The 24,862-nt window shown below is 41.1% G+C and overlaps 1 protein-coding gene across 1 annotated transcript in view; it reads right to left on the reverse strand.

The window, feature by feature from the left end:
* The window catches only part of shisa8b (shisa family member 8b), a 38,790-nt gene extending 13,928 nt beyond the window's left edge, over window positions 1–24,862 (reverse strand). The window contains exons 1-2 of the mRNA XM_061028843.1: window positions 23,681–24,862; window positions 10,220–10,344 (exon numbers count right to left, since the gene is read on the reverse strand). Of these exons, the coding sequence (XP_060884826.1) occupies window positions 10,220–10,344; window positions 23,681–24,324 (769 nt within the window). The 5' untranslated portion in view covers window positions 24,325–24,862. The remainder of the gene's footprint in view (window positions 1–10,219; window positions 10,345–23,680) is intronic.

Genomic DNA, 24,862 nt, shown 5'->3' on the forward strand with positions numbered 1-24,862 from the left:
ACTCTCATTACAGTAAAAGCTTTCATGGAGAAAAAAAAGTAAACCCACCAAAAATCTGCCTTCCTGTGTTTTTGTTGTCTGCAATATATTTTTATTTTTATTTTGTATGTGATGTTTGGTTTAGAAAAACCATGGTAGACTCCAAAAATAAGAGAAATATGATCATCCGTAGATGTATCATGCAATTTCTTCTGCTTGTAGACAAAAGTGTATATAAAAAAAATCTTAAAAAATATTACAACTGTTTTGACAAAAGAATCCACGTTTCATGACAGCCCCAAAAAATGCCTTTTTTCTCTGTCAATAGAAGATTAGGAAAACACTTTTTTTGTACTTTTCTAACCAAAAGTCAGCCATTAATGCAGTTTCTAAGAGTAACACTGAAACATTTGAGCTTTGGATCTTTTACACCAGCTGAAGATGACCCAGTAGTTTATATTTGAGCACTCTACTACGGAAGACATTTTACATACTTTTGCTTTGAGCTTTGGGAAAAATAAATAAATTAGAGTAGCTGTCACACAGCCACACGCAGAACTCTTTTTGCTCTCACGCATCATTGTCTCTCTGAATCATTCCATACACACCACACCAAGTTGAAATTGTTGTGCTCTGTCTCTTCTCTTGTCATATTATAGATGTTTGTTATATTTTTTTTCTGCTTCTACTAATCATACCATGTCACTTTACCTTACAACTGGTCACTATAACTTTAATTTGCTGCACAACTTGTTGAATGTCCTGTATAGTTTTTCTTTGGCAATTAATAGGTGTATTCATTTGTATTGAATTCTTATTTGTATCTGTACTCGTATGCATGCTCTTTTATGTCATTTTATGGCTCTAACCCTCGAACTTCCCCTCTGATATTCAATAAAGGATGATCTTATCTTATAATGAATCTGTTCTGATTATTTCCAAAGCAATAAATACAATTTTTTTCCCGCCACACTCTCCTTGAATAAACTTAATAGAAAATGGTACGCACCAAACCTAAATAATGAGCTCATGCTCATATCACTACAGCAATGTGCACACAGCCATACCGTAATACAAACAGGACATATTAATGAGTCCATCTGCTTTGCCGACCACCTTTTGTAGGGTACAAGTCGTCCGTGCCTGCGTAATGGAATAAGTGTGTAAGAGTGTGTGCATCTGTGTGTGCAAGTCGATACATAAAACAGGAAGTGAGGGACTTTGGAGAGGTTGTGGTTTGGGGTTGTGGATGTTAAAACTCCAGTACGGTTGCACATGTTAATTTCACCATTAAGAAACCCACCGAGTAAACATCTAGCATTTTAAGAGCAGAACAAGAGAGCAGGAATGCTGCTTAATGAGTTACCTAACATCGTCTCCCTCAGTGAGGATCGTAGGCAGAGGACGATTAAGGTGAAAGTCGGGCTTCTTTTGTATCATCTGTCAAAATGATTCAGATGTGTTGAAATAAGTTGTCAGATCTTACGTGCCAAAAGATCAACTTGCTACATAGTGTTAACATGTGTAAGAACAGAAAGTGAAATATGCTTCAATAACAGAAGTGCAATATGCGGAACCTGTGCAGCAAAAGTCTGATCTGTTCAACTTTACTAAAATACTCATCTTCTTCAGGTGATCATTTTTCACCGTTGAGATTAAAGGTATTAAGTCTGCTGATTTTGTCCTGCACCTAAAAGTGATGTGCATATAACTATCTCCTATTTCCACTGACAACTCAACCATAATGTTTCTGGTACATTTGGCCAACATCTTTATGTTAGTAATGATAAGTGGACTTGAGCTTATATAGCACTTTTCTAGTCTTCTTACTACTCAAAGTGCTTTTACACCACAGGTCACATCTACCCATTAACACACTGATGGCAGAGGCTGCTATCGAAAGTGTCCATCAGTATTGACTTATCCCATACAGCCCCATACACATTTACACGCCGCTGCTGCCAAAGCAGCAGGAGCAACTTGGGATTATGTGGCTGCAGGAGCTGTGGATCAAACCCCCGACCTTCCACTTGAGAGATGACCGACTCTCTCACTGATCCACAGCCGTGCTGAGCTACCTGCCTGTCCTGCTGTGCCTCCATCATTTGTGGTAAAGGTTGGACAGTAGTGAAGAAAAAGCCCTCAGTAAACAGGCAGAAACCTTGTATGGAATCCAACCCATAGGTTGATGCTCTTTTTCTTCCACTGACTGATAATATTCTTTGCATTAGCATTTAACTCAACCTGCTATACCAGCTAAATATTAGAGGGGAATCGTCTTTGACAAAGGGACTTTCATTCCAACCACTTCACACTCTAAAAACTAGACAGTCTGAAGTGTCTTGCCAACGGACTCATCGGACACGTGGCTGCAGGAGCTGGGGATCAAACCCCCGGTTGGGAGATGACCGACTGTACCCACTGAGCTAACTTAACAACATGAGAAAGATAAAAAACATGAATAATTGCCTCTTAATGAAACACAATTGTATAAGGTCATGGCAAGTGCTGTGTTGATTTGACGATACAGGAATACAAAGACCGCATGGCAGTCTCATTACATTTGTTTGATTCCTGCAGACACAGGACACAGGTGATATTTATGTATGATGTAATGTAAAGAACGTGTTTAAAACAACATAATGACATGAGTAGGCCTCGTCGTTACACGTTCATTAACAGGCTGGGTAGAGAACGTCTCTCACACTCTCTCACTCTGCAGAGCATGTGATTATCAGGAGTCACTCCTCGTGACAGCAGATCAAAAAGATTTAAAATTTTAAATAAACCAGATGTGAGGGAAGCCAAATTTCAGTATTCTTCTGATCATGACATAATGGCAGAGCTTCTGCCAGCTCTGTCTTCTCTCCTTTCAAACTGGCCTGGTAGCAAAGAGTGAAGGTTTGAGATGAAAGGAATACATTTTTTCTTGTTGATGCAGTGAATCTACAGATGACGCACGAGAGAGTTTGGAGACATATTTGTATTCATCGTCAGGTCATAAACTTAAAGTTAGGAGTTTTTAAAGGAGTTGAGGAGTTATGTTGCTATGGTTTCTGTGTCTCTCACTACACACACATGCACACACACACACACACACACACACACACACACACACACACACACACACACACACACACACACACACACACACACACACACACACACACACACACACACACACACACACACACACACACACACACACGCACAGTCCTATACCATCAGCCCGCTCTTTACACTATTGTGGCTGCTCATGACCGTGAACCACTAAGAAAAGCAGTGAGGCTAACACGTGTTCCAGCACATAACAAGTGTTTTGTGTTCAAAATGTGCATCCCTGACTGTGTTTTTGTGTGGGAAACAACATGAAAGGAATCCTGAGTGCCGTGGGGAAAGAGATAAAGGAGAGAGTTCATCGCATGCCGTCTGTCAAACCCGAGACAAACTACGAGCACAGAGAGTAGAGAGAGAAGCGGAGCATGTCTGTCATCAGTGAGATCATACGTAAAAAAGTCTTTATGCATCATCATTTACTGCGGCAGAGCAGACAAACAAATCCATCTCCCACCCCCATGTGTTCTATAATCCGCAGCTTTGTGCGATCTGCTGAGTCGTGGTTCACATGCCTTATGTGAGAATAATCGACATGACACGAGAAAGGGTTGCAGAGATTCAAACTGAGATCATTAATTTACAGGAATAAGTGGTTTTAAATCTCACGGCCCTCGGGGAAGAGTGAGGAGACCGGGAAAGCGTTTTGGAGGAGGCGTGCAGCGCTCCAAAAAAGCAACTCTTAAACAAAATAACAGTGTGAGAGTAAAAGGTGGAATTTGTGTTTCTGAAGAGTGATTTGTTACTGGGTCATGCCACAGTGCTTCTGCAGTCGTCTTTGATAAATAGGTCATTGCTTTTGGCTTCAAGCGTTCTTTCTGCAATGACTCAAGTTTGTTGGTGACTTTTGGACCCAAAATACTTCTGCTCCATGTCTCCACTTAACATGTTAATGTAAAAAAACATGCCTGGCTCTCAAATGTTGTGACTTTTGCTATTTTGAACCTTTAAAGGCGCTGTGAAACTAAAGTTAGGCTTCCGTATGGTCACATACATCCCAATTTTAGAAAGAAACATGCAGTTGGAGTTTAGTTAGCAAAGCAATTTGGATCCCCGAGGTGAGATTGAGTGACTTAACAAATACTGCACGATAAGGAGCCGCGGGGAGCTGTTGGCCTCGTTTTTTTTTTTTAAACATCAGGACGAGGAAGATAAAGGTCAAATGAATAAATTCCACTTTTACCACGCAATGTAAACAATGTTGACACCTCGCATGATATTGTTATGTCATCTACCCAGAAGCTAACAGTTAAGTGCTGTTATAAATGAGTGGTGGCTGAGGAACCTGAATCATATTTGATTGGATAAATGTTCCTGCCCCGAGCTTTAGAAATGTATTCTTTTGATCTTCCTAAGGGAACTAAAGCAGGGGAGTTTATACTGACATACTCAATGTCTATTTTTTGATATACTGTATATTTGGCAAGCAACAAGAGATAAGTATCACCTGAGAATACCAGAGGAAAATATATTTCTGATTTCATTGATTCATTTGAGTTTGAACTGTAAGTGTTTGAGTCTTGCATGCTTTGTATTCATTGACACAACGGCTACTCTCTCGCTACGTTAAAAAGACTGGAGAGATAATTGTGGTTTTCAGATCTAATGCCGACCACTTCCCATGCACATCAGCGGCTCCTCTGTAGAGAGGGTCAGCAGCACCACATTTCTTCTGTTGTCCACTTTGCTGAAGATCTCTCCTGGACGCACCTTTTAAGTTGCAGGAATCAATTACCTCCGTCATCAGAAGCGCAAACTCATTAAATGCATTCAAAGCACGTCTAATAACCCATCTTTCTTGTCCTTTGAAATGAGCTAAAACAAATCTAATATCTGATTATCAGTTAGTTATCTTTTCTTGTTCTGTATTTAATGCTATCATGTCTTATTTGTAAAAACACTTTGGTCCGCTGAGATGGTTTTAAACGTGCTACACAAATAAACTTGACTTGACTCTCTTTGCCTGGTCAAGGAAGCAAGTTACACTTCCTCAGAGGTCTGAAGAGAGTCAGGGCCCCCTCCCCCATCCTGCACCACCTCTTATCAGGGCACGGTCCAGAGTGTCTTGATGAGCTGGATCACATCCTGGTATTGCAGCTGCAGCTCCTCTGACAGGAACACTTTGCAGTGTGTGGAAAGGATTGGCTGAGAAGCGCATCGGGGTCTCTCTCCCCTCCATTCATGACCTACATGAGGGCAGATGAAGACACACAGCCCTCTGCGTCGTGAGCGACTCTTTGCTCTCAGTCTGTTTTGAGCTCCTGCTCGATTGGTTGGAGATATCACTCCATTAAAGCTAAGACAGGCTATAAAACAGCAAACAAGCAACAACCCTGTTCTTGAACATCCACATAACATGCTACCTTTTAAATGATTAACATACTATATTTTATACATTATGCCTCATTTTAGTTATTGCACTGGTCGTGCAAGTGTTTTTTAGAATAGTTCTCTCTTAGCTGTTGCTTTAAAAGTCTTTGCTGTCTTAACTGCTTTTAAACGGGATGTTCTTAGGAATGTCATTCATTTATTTGCCCATTGGTCCTGAGTAGCGCGACTCTGTTCCACTGAATGTACAGTATGTATGTTACAAGAAAGCATTGAATTGAATTTTTTTTTTAAATATCCCAAAACTGAAGTCACAATTTAAAAAACAATTGGTCAATACATGAAAAAAATCAGTTCTGTGGAAGCCCTAAGAGGACATGCAACCAAACTTTGCATTTACTCCATTTTACCATGATAACGAGTAATTTTTAGCTGTTGTGTTAAGTTCACGACTTCTTTATCTTGTTTACTCAAGATACATTTATTTATTTATAAATGTTTCATGAGACTTGTTATACTCTCACTCATAGGCCTGAAAGCACAAACAATACCTTGCATTTATATGGCGAGGGGGGGGGGGGGGTTTCCCAGATGTAAACCAGAAAGCTTTTTTTAAATAGCTGAAATCAACCAAAGTGTAACACTCGGGTCACAAAGTACAAATTCTTCCTTGTGAGCATGTTGTTTTAGCTTTAAAAATATTTTTTTGAAATTTGTATATTTGTAAATGGTAGATGGACTTGAGCTTATATAGCACTTTTTTTTTTAGATTTCTGCCTACTCAAAGTGCTTTGACACCACAGGTCACACTGACACACTGACACGTTCACACCACGTTCACACACTGATGACAGAGGCTGCAAGGTTAGTGTCCATCAGTGTTTACTCATCTCATTCATACACATTCACACCAAGCAATGGGAGCACCTTGGGGTTAAGTGTCCTGACCAAGGACACATCGGACACATGGCTGCAGGAGTTGGGGATCGAAGCCCGGACCCTCTGGTTGTGAGAGACGACAGACACTACCGTCCCATACTTGTACATAAGAGTATAAGTGTTGTGTTGTCTCAGAAATATAGGTCTAGTATGTTCAATATTTCCAAATTAGAGGTACTTAATAAATGCATGGCTGAGAAGAGGTTAATTAGCAAAACAAAATCATATTTTGACCTCAGTCCTTGTTTTTAATTCCTCATTTAAATTTGAGTATCTTTTAAAACTGGACTTGTTTGGGTCTGCCCTTCCTTTTTATGTAATTGTGTTTGTTCAGTCTCTATGAATGTCAGTCACAGAAAGAGGTCAGAGGGCCTTTAAACACTTACCTCTAATCAGTTCAAATGTATTACTGTGTGTGTAATGAGCATGACTTTTTCCAAAGGCCTCTGGTCCGCCATCTTTGTCTGCTGTGGAAAAACCAATACTGTTCATCTGTTTTCTGACCCGGCAATCTATGTCGTGTTCCACTTTCTGCTGGGGCTTAATTAGGGGGTTATTTTGCAGCACACTTTCCCTTCATACATCGTGAGCCATGTTTCATTCAAATGATCCTAAAATAAAGCAAAAGACGAAGCGCTCAGACATGACTGTGTCAGGGGATGAACAGAGGATGAAGATTTCTGACAGAGCGAGGTGATTCATGATGTGCAGCACGGCTGTGTCCACCCTTAAATGTCAACCCATGAGCTTTTTTTTCTTTTTTTTTTGAAAACCATGAAATGACCAAGAACCAATTCATGTGTGGACTAATTTCAGGTGACATATTATAAGATATTCTTCAGGCAGAGTTCTGATTTAAGCTTAACTTTCTCTCTCAGACAGTACCTGTCATAGTGAGTTCTCCCTCCACGCTATAAGGATTTCTGTTTGTTGTTTTGGAAGCACTAAGCAGCCCGCTGGACAATTTATTTTTCTGTCCGACTTTATTGCTCACAAACAGCCAGTGGACATACTGTGGGTGTAACATGCATGAATATGGAACAGATTTGCATCAATAAGTAACTCCATCAACACTGATTTCCCTGCTAAGTCCCCTGCCTTTTGCTTCTGTCACTTCACATTAACAAATGGACTCGGCTATATGTCCCGCACTTACTTTACTCACTTTGATTCTTTTCATTTAAATCAAAACTTTTCTTCTACATGCTGGTCCTTTTGCAAGTCTCAACCATGTGCATGAAAAACATTCAGAATTTGTAGGACGTCTACACACCCAGAGGCTGCTGGATGATCGTTTCAGTCCTCAGCGGTGGGAGACTTAAAAATTCCTCTGCATGCTGTCGACAACTACATGAGACTTCAAGCTTGTGAGGGAGGCAACAGGCAAAGCAGCGGGAGTGAGCTCAACAAAAAGTTTAGAGAAAAGGAGAATAAAGAAAGCCTGGTTGTCGGTAGTCGGAGTTGATAAAATGCTTCTATGTTATTATTTGGACGTTTATTTCTACACCTTTCCTCTGCATCCTCTCACTTTCCATCAGGGGAGATGAAACTTGGACATTATCTTAATGTGATGTTGTGCATCACTGAATTTTCTCACAACAGAGAAAATTCTGTTAATGGACAGAATTGTCTGATATGTTGTAGATTGGTGCAGAGGCTGGGGCTGTTCAGAGGCAGCAAGTTGTTGAAAGTTGAGAAAATGATAAATTGTGAGTTTTTTGAGGCCGTGGTTTACAGGAAAATTGCTACTTCATTAACTGACCTGGCAACATGTACTCCTGGAGCTACAGCTGTTAGCTTTTTGGTCATTGAATACAATTAACTTTCTATGAGGTGTATGTGTCCTCTACAGCCTTACACCTTCATTCATTTTATTGGCCAGCAGGGAGCGACTACTCTGATTGCAAGAGTATCAAAAATAGAAGTCGTGCGTATCTGCTACGGAGGGCTCTGGACTGTTGGGCTACTTAGATAGAGCTGAGATGCATCGCAGCGGAGCCAGTGGAAGCACACACATTGAATAAAGTGAAATCTATCAGCTCTGCTGCTGTAACAGAGCGGAGACGGACCAAACAAGCATCTGGTGGAAATTTGGTCGCAAGGCTTCTTTTTTTGCAGGATGCCGGAGCACGGCGCATCAAAATTTACCACAGAAAAGATTGAGCTGGACGGGAAGTCAGACACTGTAATAATATTAAAATATCAGGTTTATTTTAAGAACAAAACACTCTGTTTTAACAGTTCAGAACAACGTTGTTAACGTTGTTTCATGTCTGACTTCCCGCCCCACTCGATCTTATCTGTGGTAAATTGATGCGCCGTGCTCCGGCATCCGGCAAAAATAGAAGCCTTGCGTATCTGCTGCAGAAGGCTTCGGACCGACGGAGTTGGAGACGGACCAAACACGCATCTGGTGGAATTTCGGGGTTAAAATGTTTCTTTCAGTTATACAATTTCAGATTTTTCTCATTACTCACCAGTCTAGATTCTGCAGGCTCAAATCTGAATCCAAATACCTGCAAAAAATCTTACTGAACACATTTTATGAACATTACGTGCTTTCTTCTGAACAGCTGATGTTTCTGCTGAGTGTGCATTTTAATTTGACCAGCAGAAATGGTCAGTTCTCCTGCCATGATACTAGACTCTGCAAGATAATCTGATCCATCTAACCTATCCGCCTATAAGCATAGCAACAAGCTCACACATTTCCCATCAGCGAGCAGAGATCATGTTAGTGACAAAGATATTCTGATACATGTCCTTTAATATTTATGATTTGATAAAACCGCAGGGCTGTGGAGTTCTGTAGGATCGCAGACCAACCCGTGAACTTCTGTTACTCCGTTCTTTTCGCTCAATCACCGTTCGATAGGTTTCTTGCTTGTTCCTGTCGGTGCTTCTTACTCTACTGCAGGATTTCTCCAGGAGCAACAATTACTTAGCAACTTAGAGATAAATTAATAAGACCAAACAAACATCTATTTTCCTCTTCTTCTTTTAAAAAAAATTTAAGCTCCAGCTTGACTGTTGCCCTTTTCAAGTGAACACGATCAATGAGACCCCGAGATTAAAGCACCCAGCACATTCAGTGTGTCATGTCATATCACTTCATTAGCAGTGTGTCAAATTGTACAAAGCAAGAGATGCAAGACTGACACTGCAGGGGGTCGCTCACATCAAACACTGCACACCCTCTCTTTCCCTTTGACGCAAGCACCAACACACACTCATATGTTCAAGGGCAGCCTCACAAGCGGACATGATACCCACATATGGGGGCACACAGCTGCTCTTAGCAACACTATCAACTAAACAACAACAGTCCAAACATGAGAAATAGTACGACTCGCTTATTTTCATCCATGCATATAAAAAGTGTGTGTGTGTTTTATGATGCAGGCTGCTGTATCTGAATGTATAGAGAATGTATGGAAGTGGTACATGCTGCCTGTAGGGGCGCAGCCTGCTTACATTAACATACTAATTAAACTGTTTCTGTGTGTGTGTGTGTGTGTGCATGTGTGTGTATCAGTGTTGCACGTGCAACAAGCATGTGTTCTACTTTCAGATAAGGATGCTTTATTGTTCCGTCTCACTGTGTCTCCTCTACAGCAGCCTACCTAAATCCATCTCAGAAACCGTGCAGTGCCATATTTAAGAAACAGACAGAAAAAAAAATGCATCGAACTGTTCCCTGTAAATGCCGGGATTTAATTCAAGCAGAGAGCAACCTTAATTTCCCCTGACAGAGTAAGATTCTGCGTACTGACAGGCCACATTTTGATGTTGAATAGATGTGTAACAAACAGCAGGCGGACACGATGTGACTGTAGTTTACAACAGCTTCAGGACTCACCACTCCTGCTTCTCGGCATCCTGGTCGAGACGCCGTTGGCTCTCCCCCCGTTGGGTGAACTGGTCGTGGCATTATCCACCGTGCTCAACTCAGCTCCCTGCTGCTTCAGCAGGTCCGTCAGAGTCCTGGGGAACAACACACACACACACTGAGTTTAAATATCAACATGTAAGGAGATATCCAAGGAAGATCCAGGTTGAAGCAAGGTTCACACACTATACATTCACCACCTTTTCATCGAGATGTGATGAAACTGGACGGCTTTGTTCACTTTTTGATGTTTTGTGCATGCCAAGAGGAATAAGAAAATACATGTTGTTGGCAACAGGTGCAATAGAGACTGAAAATATATACATTTTGCTGCTTTTGGATCTCGTTGCAAAACAGTCAAAGGAAGATTGCTCAGCCCAGTGTCTCACCAAATATTACCCCAAGTTCTATTATTTCATAAAAAGCGACTTCAAAAACATGAATTAATGGGAGAAATAAGAAAAAGGAGCAATGATTTTTTTTTTCATCTGGTGTTCCACAGAGAAATCAGTCGCTGCACAAAACGACATCATCTGCTGACATCAAACATCATCTGTTGTCCAGATGTGTACAGTTTGTCCCCTATGAGGGCTTTCCTGAACAGCTGGAATCTTTGTGAGTACACAAACACACACATGAATACACATGCAGCATCCCATTTACAGTACATCCTCTCACAGAGGCTCTCTACTCAGTCTTTTGTGGAAATCGTGTACGACTGATGTGTGTGTGTGTGTGTGTGTGTGTGTGTGTTTTTAGTTGGTACATTCGTTGATGATTCCCGCCTGCCTGTGTGTGCGACGTTATGTTTGAATTAAAGAAGAGTTGTTGTTGTGTCCCTCTTTATCTGCTGGGTCAGTGGAGGAGTTCAGGATAACACAAATGAACATAAATGATAACATGCTGCCATTAAAACACCAGGCCAACTTCTAAAGATGTTATTTATGATTTTTTTTTTGTGTGCCTCTGTTCAAATCCTGTTCAGACATTTGATACCAAAACATTTTTATCAGTGGGTTTAAAGCCTCGTTTGGGTTTTACAGTATTTATATATCCAGCAAAGAGACGGTCACATCTGGCAGTGGTTGAGATTTGATTTTGACGTAAGCAGCTCTAAGTGAGCCAAAGATAGAAACACATGAAGGAAGCATCTGATGCCAAACGTTATGCCGTTATGCAACGATGATGTTGAACTTGACTTGAAATATTATCTTAGGATCATCATTATTCATCTTAATATTATGAATTTATACGTTTAACTAAGGTGCTTTAGTCATCATGAGTTATTAAGATATCGATTGATTGATTCCTTCACAGGAAAGTCTTCAGTTAAAGGGACAAGACAAAAAAAAAAGGGCAAATCTGCTGAATTCCAGGTGTTGAAATCATGATGACTTCAGCCAGGGGGGATTCTAGTGTCTGTTGGGGCCCTAGGCAAAGATTAATTGGGGGACCATCCAACCAGCGTTCATCACCATTGTCTGCCAGTGTCCCGACGCTTCCTCTTCTTCCTCTTTTTTCTTTTTTCTCTCCTAAAGACGGATAATTCCTTCATTTTTCTTTATTGATTTCCATCGATAAACTCTGGTTTTCCCAGCAATAATGCATGCAACGCTTAGCGGTGCAACCAGATGGTGTTTTCCTACTCTCATTGCAAAATTTGCAAATTTTGGGCCACTGCTTTGGTTTAAAGTTTGTGAACCCTCAGGGGCCGCCTTGCCTACTGACGAGCAGCGCCCCTGACTTTAGCATTATACTTCTTCATGACTCCATGATGTTTACGGACCCTCAAATTAAAGCAGAGCAATTATCTGTCTTTAACACTTTTTAAAAACATACGGTCACCTGATACCGTTTTTCCCAACAAAACAATGAAAGGTCCAAAATGATCTAATTCGTTGTTGTCAATTTTAAATATCTGAACAGAGAGGGCTTCATTTAAGATGCTACAAAGATGATCTCAGCAACAAATGTTTACACGGTTTGACTAGATGGAGAATATGGGATTCCACAATTACACCTTCATTAATGCATTCATTAACCTATGAAGTCAGGTATGAGATACTGTAAATACATGTACATTATTAAGAATTCATGCATGAATTAATGATTATCTATGGACCCTTATGTAAAGTGTTACCAGTTAACCTCTTTGTGTTGTGCCACATTTAATAAAGGGAGTGTTTTTTTTAACTTTATTAATCTGAGCCGCAGATTTGTATTTGAAAATGTCTTTTATGTTTGTATTTGTATTCAAAGTGTACATCATGAATAACTGCTTTTTTTTCTCTTGATGCTTGCAGAGACAAATTTTCATTCAAAGTGGCTCACGTCCCTGTGGTGTGTTTTTATTCTGTGTGTCCTCTGGGATGAATTCCAGTCAGCTGTATTTAACTAGCGGCCGTTTTTTCTTTTTTAACTGAACGACATACGGCCATGATTTCCTACAATATGGTCATGTTTGGACTGAGGGTTTGTTGTGTTTGGATGCAAAATGCAAACACACACATTCTCTATCTGCTGAGCACCAGGGCTTTTCAACCGTTTCATGAACTCTCTAACGTTTAAAGACACATGCTAACCGGCCACCCGAACCTCTTTTCCACAGCCGATGACACCCTTTTTTATTTCACGCTAACACAGATGCACATTGCACACACACACACACACACACACACACACACACACACACACACTGAAGGCATACTCATCACTTTGAATAAACACATTTCCGCTCCCTGTGCGTTTGCTGAATTTACAGTGTTGATGGTATTCATTCCCTTGATCAATAATTCAAACACTGGTGCCTCTGTTTCGCTAACGAAGCTTATGTGTTTATCTCCCTCTGCCACACACACACATGCACAAACGCACACAGTACACACCGAACACACGTTCAGAAACATATGTGCAGGTAGACAAAATCCACACAACCTACAGTATGACTGATCTGACAGCTGAGGCCAGGGGCAGCTTGTTCACACTCAACCTGCCAAACAGAAACGTGAGACCCTTTGGCCTTTTCTCTGATCATCTCCAAACAGTTTGTGAGTGTGACCATCTCAAAGTGTCTCCTACAGGGAGTCTTATTGCATTGCCCCTTACTGCACAACCACACACGCATTTCACAACCTCCCATAGCATAGCATTGTATCGAATCTCAATGCATCATACTGCATAGAATCACATAATATCGCATCATATCGCATCATATCGCATCACATAATATCATATCGCATCGTATCGCATCACATAATATCATATCGCATCATATCGCATCACATAATATCATATCGCATCGTATCGCATCATATCGCATCACATCATATCGCATCACATCGCATCACATCATATCGCATCACATCGTATCGCATCACATAATATCATATCGCATCATATCGCATCATATTGCATCACATCGTATCGCATCACATAATATCATATTGCATCGCATCATATCGCATCGTATCGCATCGTATCGCATCATATTGCATCACATCATATTGCATCACATCATATTGCATCACATCGTATCGCATCACATCACATCACATCGCATCACATCACATCACATCGCATCACATCACATCACATCACATCACATCACATCGTATCACATCACATCACATCGTATCACACCATATCACATCGCATCACATCACATCACATCGCATCACATCACATCACATCACATCACATCACATCGCATCGTATCACACCATATCACATCGCATCACATCACATCGCATCACATCACATCACATCACATCACATCACATCACATCACATCACATCACATCACATCACATCACATCGTATCACATCACATCACATCACATCACATCACATCGCATCGCATCGCATCGTATCACATCACATCACATCACATCGCATCGCATCGCATCACATCACATCACATCACATCGCATCACATCACATCACATCGCATCACATCACATCGCATCACATCGCATCGTATCACACCATATCACATCGCATCACATCACATCACATTGTATCGCATTGTATCACATCATATCGTACCGTATCTCATCGTATCGCATTGATTGTATCACATCACATCAATATGCATCGTTTTGCATCGTCGTTGCAAAGTGTCGCATGGGAGTGGGATAGTGTTGTATTGCATCATATCTGATTGAATCATGGTGACGTAGTTATCTATCCAAAGTTAAATATTCTTTCTGTTGTGGATGATGTTCTTCTCGGCTAAATGCTTGGTTTTGTGGCTGAAAGGAATTGTGGGAAATGTTGAAAAATAGACATGTTCATGGGAAAAGATAAAAGATAAATTACCATATGAATGACACTTTCATGAATTTGAGGCTACTCTATTTCTGTATCGTTATTTTGTCTCACAATATTATATTCATTCATTCAAATCAATGCAGATCATAATCATCTTATTGTGAGTCCTTTCACACCCTCTGCATGCCTGTCTGGAAACAAATTTGGACGTGAAATTTTCCTCTTCTAAATATTTGCATTGCTTGACAAAAAAAGACTTTGAACGCCTCCTGATCTTTGTTCCTTCTCTGCAGCGTTGTAAAGGACTTCCTCTCTTCTTTACTATTCAATTCTTTTTTCCTTTCAGTCTTTTCATTCTGTCTACCTCCCCCCCTTTACCTAAACTCAGCCCTAAATCTGTCTGTCTTTTCCTCCCCCTCTTTAAACCGTATCGTTTGTCTTCCTCTCCTCCAGTCTCTCTCTCTCTGCTCTTCATCCTCTCACTGACTCACTGCCGTGTGGCGCCGCGGGCCTCCACGCACTCTTCTCTTGGCTTGCCGCTCAAACAACTTGCTGATTTTGGACTTTTAATCTGCAACCAAAAAAAAACAAAACACGTAACCTGTCTCCAGGCTATGTAGTGTTTATATAGTGTTGGCTGTGCCTTATCTGAGTTTTTTTTTTGAGGAGGAATTTGGTAAAAAGATTAAGACTGAGAGAGGGGATAGATTGACAGAAATTGCTTATGTTGGCTGCAAATAAAAAAAACTCTAAATCAGTGATAGCATGTGTGTGATACCCTGGAAGGGTTTTTACACACTGTCAATGTTTCCATGGCGTCTATATAATTTGGCACCCTGTTGACTGACAGTTTTTGAGCTGTCTAGCCTTTAATTGACGTCAAAACCTTCAAGACTGCAAAAATTGAAAAACTAGCTTTTCCATCAAATCACAAAAAGGGAATTTATTATTAATGTGCATAAAGTCTGTTTCTTTCCTTCCACAATATCTGACTGTATGGAGTATGTAATTCTGCTGGAATCATAACAATTCTAGACAATATCTACCTAATTTAACTACTTGTAAGTTCATCTCTTTCAGTCTCAGAAATAAAACAAAAAACAAGCATATATAGCCATATGTCTGATCATCCAATTTTGACAAGAGGGCTTTGTGGTCCTGAATCAAGACGTGCAGTGCGCATTCATATATGGAGGCTGTGGTCCTCTAAGCGGGCAGTTTGAATCCAACCTGTGGCTCCTTTCCCGCATGTCATTCCCCACTCTCTCTCTCCCTGATTTTTCTCTATCCACTGTCCTATCTCTCCATTAAAGACACAAAAAGCCCAAGAATAAATCTTAAAAAAACAAAAAAAACAATGCAGCAGCCAGTATATCCGCCTTCCAATTTTCAATACCAGTGCAGAATAGCTGGTTTTTGTTTTGACCAGAGAAGCAGGCAGCACTCCCTACACGACCGTTTTGCCCCTCGCCCCTCGTTGTGCCAGGCAAACAGCAAAGCAACTGGTGTTGCACTGATGGCAGTGGGCAAGCAAACTGGTTCTGATATAATTGATTCTACCCGACCTAAAACACCCCAGCATTCTTCTAATAAGCACCACGACCAGAAATGTGGTTAAATTAGGATAAGAATGGAAGATGATTTTTAAATATGTGGAGAGGTTTGAACGCAGAAAGGTTTCAAGAACAATGAAAAGCTGGCTAAACACTGAAGCTTCAGTGTCTGAGACATGGCAACATGTATGAGCATCAACTCTAGGGAGGAGGGGGGGTGGGTGGAGACTCTCCAATATTTTGAATTTGAACTGAAGTACCCATTTTAAACGCTAGGTGTCTGAGTTACATATTGCTCCTTTAATTTGTAAGAATGTAGCAAGAAAATGCAATAACTTGGACAACTTATTTATAGATTTTCTTTCCCCCAGTTTGTCTGTTGCAAAGAAATCTTTGATGTTGCCAAACCTTACACTTAATGATATGCATGTATTCCAAAAGCAACCCCGAGGTTACTCCTCCTCAACGGCTTTACTCCACAACATGTTATGTAACAGTAGTGTGCCTTAGATGTGTAAGGTCATCTGTACCTCTATGTTCTCCCGCTTACAGTCACATTGAGATGAGACTTTGCTAATGTCCCTTAACAATCAATTACTCCACCCTGACGAGGACATCCACTCAGCGACCATACACAACAAATCTAACTCTCCAAACAGACGAGTCCACCGTCTCTCTGCAACATCATTACATTGATTACTCTGATGTAAAGTGTCCTAAATACTTAAAGCTGAATGAATTCAGGAAATACAGTTCAATGCATGTTTCCTGTACAGCCTCTTGTCCTGTTCATGCATTCATGAGCACATTATTGATTTCTCTCAAATATGCCTTTTACTGCTCTATGGTGCTGCAGTTTATGATTCTGTCATTGGCTGTCTTCTGACCAAGACCAATTCCCAGTGACGCCATCCTGCAAGAGATTTATCTACAGCAACAAGACTCTAAGATAATCCACTGAAAAAAAAAGGACAGTGGCAGATATCTCAATGTCACATTCCCTTTATTCTCCCTTCTGCTGTCACGGCTCACTTGTCACTCATCTCTCTGTCTTGTCTTCCAAGGTACAGTAAGTGGCAGCATCACTGTCACTGTCAATTACTGATAAAGAGTGACAAGACTACATCTAACATCTGTAACACATTACACACACGCACACACATATGCACAGCTATCTGTAGTAAGCTGACACTTCTGTTTATAGCTCTCTCTGCCTTGTACGCTCTTTTGTGTCAGATGTGTTGTCATGGGCATTTTTTTTAACAGTTAGGACTTAAGGTGAGATCGTTTTGTCAAAATACGCACAACCACGTCAATCCAAGGCTTTTGTCAATCCACCTTTTGAAGAAAGTACAACTGCAGCTACACACTGTTAGCATCAATCTGTGTTATTTATTTCAAGTCAGACTATTATGTTGACGGACGCTCTTCCTTACAGTCACAGAAACGAGCACAGAGAAGATGACGCATTTACACCTACGTTTACATCTGACTGCTCATTTCTTAGTCGTGTTGAATGCCAATAATAATGTGCATGACAAATGGGATTTTTGGTGACATATATAGCCTATAGGTTGTTTTTTTTGTTTTTTTTGTTTTCAAGTAACCCACATACAAATATGGCTCATTGTTCAGATATTAGATGCTGGCTGAATTTGAGTGTTTGTCGTTTGATTTAAAAAAAAAAAAAAAACTTCAACATGTAGCATTTTGCTTAAATTTCAATAACTTTATTCACATTGAAAAATTATGTTTTATTAGTATCTAGAATCTTGTCATTTTTTTGGCATATAACTCAGTTGGGAGCTACCCTGTGTGTAGGTTTTCATGCTAAAAAGCCAGCTTGTTGTTTCCTCACTTTGTCATAGAGATGGTTGCAGACAAATCAGTGTTGCAGACATGGTGTATTGTTTTGGTTGGTTAATAACGGGGCATGGAGATATTACTGTTTTATAGAAATGTGTGGGGATTCTGGACACAGAGCTTGAAAAAAGGACGGTCCCGGTCGAATAGGGACATGTAGTCACCCTATCTCAAGGTGCATTTAGCATCTAGAGCTATTTTCACGCTAACAGGCTAACTTGTTGTGTTTCCCTCTAGCAGAGGCTTTTGTTTTTACCCTTTTCTCTCCAACTTTAAATATAAAAGAGATGGTTTAGTGCAGATACTTTTCCTTCTCAGTTATAGTTTTCTGCCCCCCACACACACATACACCTTTTTATATTTATCATCTTATTGTTGTTAAATGTTAACAAGCTAGCTTGTAGTTTCTCTCCTTAGAATAAAGGCTAGGCTTACATCTTTTGTGAAAATACTTCAAAAGAATGCAGTTCTACAGTTATTTATCTGTTTTAATGCAGACCTCGACTGTATTTGGTCGTCTTTGTTATTCAGCTGAAGATGAAGGCAGCTTCTTGAGCAGTTGTGTTTTCATGCTAACAAGCTAACTTGTTGAGTTTTCCCTCGAGCACAGAGGTCGGTATTTGGTTGTTGTTTTTCTATGCCACTTTGAATATAAAAGGAAAGTGCTTCTATGCAGAATTTCTCCTCCTCAAGTACCCTGTACGGTTTCATCGTGTGTCTTTCAGCTTTTTGAAGCAGATATCTTTGAGAGGTTCTGTTTTAACAAGCAAACTTGTAGCTGTTCAGAAAGGCTGCCAAATAATTATTCTCTATTCAGCCACCTTCAAAATGGAAGAAAAGCAATATTGTGCTAAATTAAAAGTTTTCAAGCAGCTTACAGTTCTCTGGGTTCTTCTTACTGGAGTTGTTTTTTTCCTGCCTTTTGGAAGGTGTAGACAGATGGCCCATTAGATTTTTTTTGGGAAAAGGATCAAGTGAACCTACAGGGGACGACACACTGTGAGTCTGCTGGTGCTAGGAACTTTAATTTTGACTGTTTTAAGTATGAGAGACATAAGTTGTCTTGTGGGAATACATTTTTTTTATGCGTCATTAAAAATGGAAATACCACCCTCAAGGTAGAACAGATAAGAAGCTGAAAATCTTTCAAGTTTTCTGATGTCAACTATTTTTGCTTCACCCAGATAAACAGACCAACAGAAACAAAAACAGAAACATCGCACAGACAAACCCTGAAGTCAGTAGTCGCTGACCCATATTTAACTATGTGTTGAGGCCAAGTGAAGCCCACAGAACTTTGGAGGAGCAAGTGAGAGGAGGAGAGAGGAAGGTAGAGCCGCTGGGAGGTGAAAATTGTCACATCTGATACAGACACGAAGCTGTCAACTCATATGTCTCTCCACTACTTCTGCAAGAATTGTGGCAATAGCATGGTGCTTGTATATATGCATGTGCACACTTTTACTCACAAATAAACATGCATGCAGACATGAACACACACACACACACACATCAGTGACAGGTGAGAGGTGATAGGGAGTGACAGCTCCACCCTGGAGCTAATGAAAAGGCAGGAAAGATGGAGCAGAGCTGAGAAACTGGAGCAGAGGAGGAGGAGGAAACTTTAAGGAAACTCGCAAAAAACTTCTGTCCTTCTTAGCTTCTCTGTACAAATGCGTATTTTCTCACATGGCGGATACTTAGGGCTCACTCTGGTTTGATTTGCTTCCTGCCTGGAGAGTATTTTCCCCAATTCTTCTAAAGCTAGAGGAAGTCACAAAGAAACTAGCTGCAACAAAGAGATGGGGCTCATCAGAGATACAAGACGGCAGCGGAGATGTGCGTATTCTCGCCTTTTTTGTGTTTTTCCAACATGTATAGGCTACAGTACACCAGAGAGCATGGGGGGGTTACATAAGTATGAGGTTACAAAACAGTCCTTCAATAGTTTATAAAATATTTGTGAATCAAGAAGAACATGAAGAAGAATACGAAGGAGAAAAAGTAGTTCATTAACCAGTAGAAACTTTGCTGAATAAGCACTAAGGTGAACTTGCGGGGCGCTAGTGGCCTAGTGGTTAGTTTGCGCTCCCCATGTACAGAGGTTATAGTCCTCAAAGCGGGTTGCCCGGGTTCAAATCTGATCTGTGGCTCTTTTCCCTCATGTCGTTCCCCACTCTCTCGCTCTCTGATTTCTGACTCTATCCACTGTCCTATCTCTCTAATAAATGCAGAAAAAGCCCCAAAATAAATATTTGAAATAAATTAAAAATAAATGTAAAATATTAAGTAAAACGATAACAGATTAAGGATGTCACCAGGCAACGGGATGTCATACACCAAATAGTTTTACTTATTTATTCTCATATGAGGCATACATCAATGTGTATGAAGCAAACGCCTAAATCAGATATAAATAAAGTTTTTACTTCAAAGACTGACAGTGAAGTACGTTTTTCTCACACAGTGGAAACCAGGATTTTTTAGGCTCAGTTTGACCAAGAAAGCACAAAACCAGGCCCAAATGCCTATTCAAATAATGTCCGAGGGCGATACGGAAAGCGATCCCAACCTTTGCGTGCGGCTACAGTCCATATGTTTACCCACACTGTATTGAGTATTGCTTATCTGTCTGCCTTGAATCAGGACACAGCAGTGAAAAAGTGTCCTTCATTACATAACATGATGTGTGCTACACACATAGACACATACACATGAGCACACAAACACACACTGGAGATACATGCAAAGCAGTCAAACATATAGATCTTTATGCATGTGTGTTGCGTTAAATGCCAGATGAAAACCTTATATCTCCATGAAAGCAGTGTCACTTTCAAAGTTAATACAAATAATTGTATACCAAAACTATTGGAACTGATTTCATTATGATAAGAAGTTGATCGACTATTTTGTCAAAATTTACTCATAATTGGAGATACATAAGGTTTTTATGCTGACCACATCTGGAGTGCAAGGGTCATTGACGTGCATGCACATTAACTCTCGCATGAATGCACACACACACACACACACACACACACACACACACACACACACACACACACACACACACACACACACACACGCACACGCACTTGGTTTGAACCATGTGACCCCTGCCACCACCATGTTGGTCCTTGGCCTCTCACACTTGTGTTTGGTGGACTTTGTATAGTGGCTCATCTCGTCCCCCCGGCTGTCCTGACCTCTCACTGTGGGGAGCTGCTCCGTGCTCACGCAACCTAAATGCCACCACTATCATTCTTGTTGTTAATTGAACTATAAATCACTGTGGTGCATGTATATGTGAGTGTGTGTGTGTGTGTGTGTGCGTAAAAATCATGAAGGTCATTGGTGTTTGTTTACTCTTTGAGTTTAAAGCCAGCTTCCCTCCAGCTGAACCTTTCATTAGACTTGACACGTTTGGCCTAAGGCGGCGCTCTCCATTGCCTTTGTTAGATGGGGATTAGCGCAGCATGCTAACGCACACTGGACCTGGTTTGGTTCATGAATTAGAAGGTGTGTGTGTATGTGTGTGTGTGTTTGAGGGAGGGGAGTATAATCTGAGAGGAGGATCATTTTGGATTTAACTTTCAAAGCGGATTCTGGAGAACTGGTGGATTTCAGAGGGTAATCATCCGCTTCTCGCCGGGATGTGCAACGAGTATGAGGTAAAGGAAAGAGAAATAAAAACAAGGCAATGCAATATGTAGACGCTTACGTTTGTGCTTCGACACATTAGTAGTGAACTCCAAAGTGGGTTGGCATGTTTCACTCCTCCAGAAGTGTGCGCAGTAAATAAGGTCTTAGTTACACGTACACTTGTGGACCAGGGATTTATGTCAGCAGGCTAAGAGCGAAATGAGCGAATGGGAAGGGCAGTCCAGAAACGGTAGAGCTGTAATCTTGGTGAAATTTGTTTAATCACAAGGAGGAGCTGTAATCTGTTGAGATGGTCTGAGGGAGGGAGGGTATGCAGAGAGTTTTTCTATTTCAGAGAGGTGCGAGCCTGCAGGAAATATTAATCCTGACTGTGTGTTAGCCGGCAGAAACGAGTTTTGCAGCTCAGGTTAATGGGAGAGTAAAGTGCTGCTGGAGCAGTGTGTGCGTGTCCACTTCTTCTATTATGCAAACAGAAATCCCTTGAAAGAAGTAAGGGAGGAGATACAGGTAATGTGTAATGCTGAAGAGAAGAGGGAGGAGGAAAGACAAAAAAAACAAGATTTACGGTTGGAACTGGCCCCTGTTTCAGCTCTTTGAGAGAAAAAAAGAGATGGAAGGACTGAGAAGAAAAGGAGAAAGTATGGCTTGATTGCAGGAAGATGAGGGACATCTTAGAGATGTAGATGAAGGGGTACTTTGAGTTATGTGACAAAGAAATTTAGCATTGCAGATTTCAAGGAAGAAAAAGAGATCAAAAACAAGAAGCTCGGAGAGATAAGAAAAATAATCTCCTGATGGAGAATATAGCGAGGAAGGGCGGGTTAGATAGTTTGGGATGAAAGCGGGGAGATTTAAGCTCATGCTGTGCGTCGTTTGCTGTAATGATTTCCTTAGGTGGACAGATTGAACCCTGGACCATGTATTGAACCCAGTGTGTGTGTGTGCAACTGAAGAATCCAGCTGTACATGCTAAATGTCTTCCCTGCACAAGGCTAGAGGGGAAATGATAATTTCCTCAGGAAAAAAAACAACATTTTTTTTTCATTCAAAAAAGTGTGAGAGGTGATTTGTCAGGTGCTCATTAAAACCTTACACGACTGAAGCAATGCAAAGGAATTCCTGCACAGACGCACAAAGAGTTTCGATGTACTGCAGCAAACACTGTTATGTCAATTTTGCCCTTTTTTTTTTTTCATTTTTTGTGTTTATTTCAAATATAAGTCATGCTTACAAGCAAAGCAAATGGTACACAAGGGATTACATACAAAATGTGTGAAAAATAAAAATTGTGGAAGACGGAAGAAAAAAAAAGAAACAAGCACACAGAAATGGAAAGAAATAAAAAGCAAAATTAGAAACAAATTGAAAAAAAAAATAGGCTGTAATACAATATATGAAGGGTTGTATGAACATATGAGCTAATGACTGACTGAGTTACATGGATCCTGAAGCACAATGCTTTACACACCATGTTTAGATGAATATCATTCTGCCAACTTTTACACTCAGCTAAACAGACATTTCTCTCTCCGTGACTTCCATCTCTCTCCTGTTTGAAATTCAGTTCCACTTCAAGATCAGTTGAGCTTTGGGGTGAGCTTCATGAGGTATGGATCAGCTGGTCACATGTAGGTTTGTGCAATGAGGAGAGACTCATGGATTCATCCATGCAGGTGCAGGCAACATGCACACATGCACACAGGTTAGTAGGACTACATGTACAAATACACTTTCAGAGTTAGAAGTTGGGCACTCTGTGAGACCATGTAGTCAAAATTCTGTTTTTCTTATGGAATTTCCAATTTTAACTAACAACTCTTCAATGCATCAGAAAAGACATGCATGCAAATACACACACATAAACTCATGCACAAATACACACAGACATCAACACACACATGTACACCCACACACAGACACAAACACACACACACACACACACACACACACACACAGTATTCCTCAGTATCTCATTAATGTCTATCCTCTGACTGCCACATAGTTGACATGTAGACCTCCTCAACACACACCTAAACACACTCACTCACACAAAGTAACATTAAGGTATCACACTCCTCACCTGGAGTTGAGGTCAGCATGCGATGCCCCCGCTGCGCCTCCTCCTCCGCTCCCGCCGCGGCTCTTCTCCAGGCCCAGTTTGGTGAAGATGCCCACCAGCACCATGATAGCCACCACGCCGCAGATGATGTAGACGATGAGGTGTGTGCGGTCCCGCTCGCCGTCCTCCTGGCCCTCGGTGATGGTCGCCACCGGCTTGCCAGTGTTGGCCCAGATGGGCGTGTCGTAGTTGGAGCAGATCCTCTGGTCCAGTCGCTGCTGGCGGAACTGGCAGCAGAAGCGGTAGAAGCATGTGCCGCAGCAGTACAGGAAGACGCCGGCGTTGCAGTTGAACGGCGGGTCCCACTGGCCCATCACGTCGTAGTAGCCCATGCAACGCGTCCCCCCAATGGGAGGCCCGTCCTCGTCGTCTGCATCTCCACCGCTGGTAGGAGTGGACAGCCCCGTCTCTGGAGGAGTGTTCTGAGTGGGCTCAATGTTATTCGGAGACGTCTGGTTTACAGGCGTCGTGGGGGCGATGAACAGGTCACCTTCTGTTACTGTCACGGTGCTGACAGATGAGTCCTGGGTGAGGACAGGTTGAGGTGAAAGGAAGGAGAGGAGGAGGGAGAAAAGGTGGAGGAAAGAAAATATGGTGGATGCCATGCTCCTGGGAAAGCACTTATGTCCAAAGTCCCACCTGCAGGAAACAGAGACATTTTGAAGTAAAGGTGTTACACAGAGGACAGAAAACTACACCTCACATTTATTTATCTTTATTTAAATCTTATTAATGCACAGTCGAGGTACGGTAAGTCAACAGACGTCTGGAGCTGAGTATTGGAAACATGCACTCGCACTACATCTAAACATGCGCTGTCTGTCAAAAACACTCGCAGCGTGTTCTGTGAGAATCGATTGAAGCCTGTATGATTAAACACATGATGCATCCATTGACCCAGCGTTGCGTATGGAATCAATGATGAAGAGAGGGTTACAGGACGTTTTAAACAGGTCAGTCAGAATCGCTAATGGAGCTCGTAACTACGCAGTTTGACAGGATGATCGCAACTTTTAGGTTTTAAAGGAGCACGGCAGGGTTTCATGAAATGTTCAAAATCAGCAATTGACTGAATAAACGGTTGCAGGAGAGAAGATGTCAAGCTAAACACTTGACCGCAACAAAAAAAAAAAAAAGAAACAT

This window comes from Labrus mixtus, chromosome 21 (genome assembly GCF_963584025.1).
Source record: "Labrus mixtus chromosome 21, fLabMix1.1, whole genome shotgun sequence".
NCBI lineage: Eukaryota > Metazoa > Chordata > Actinopteri > Labriformes > Labridae > Labrus > Labrus mixtus.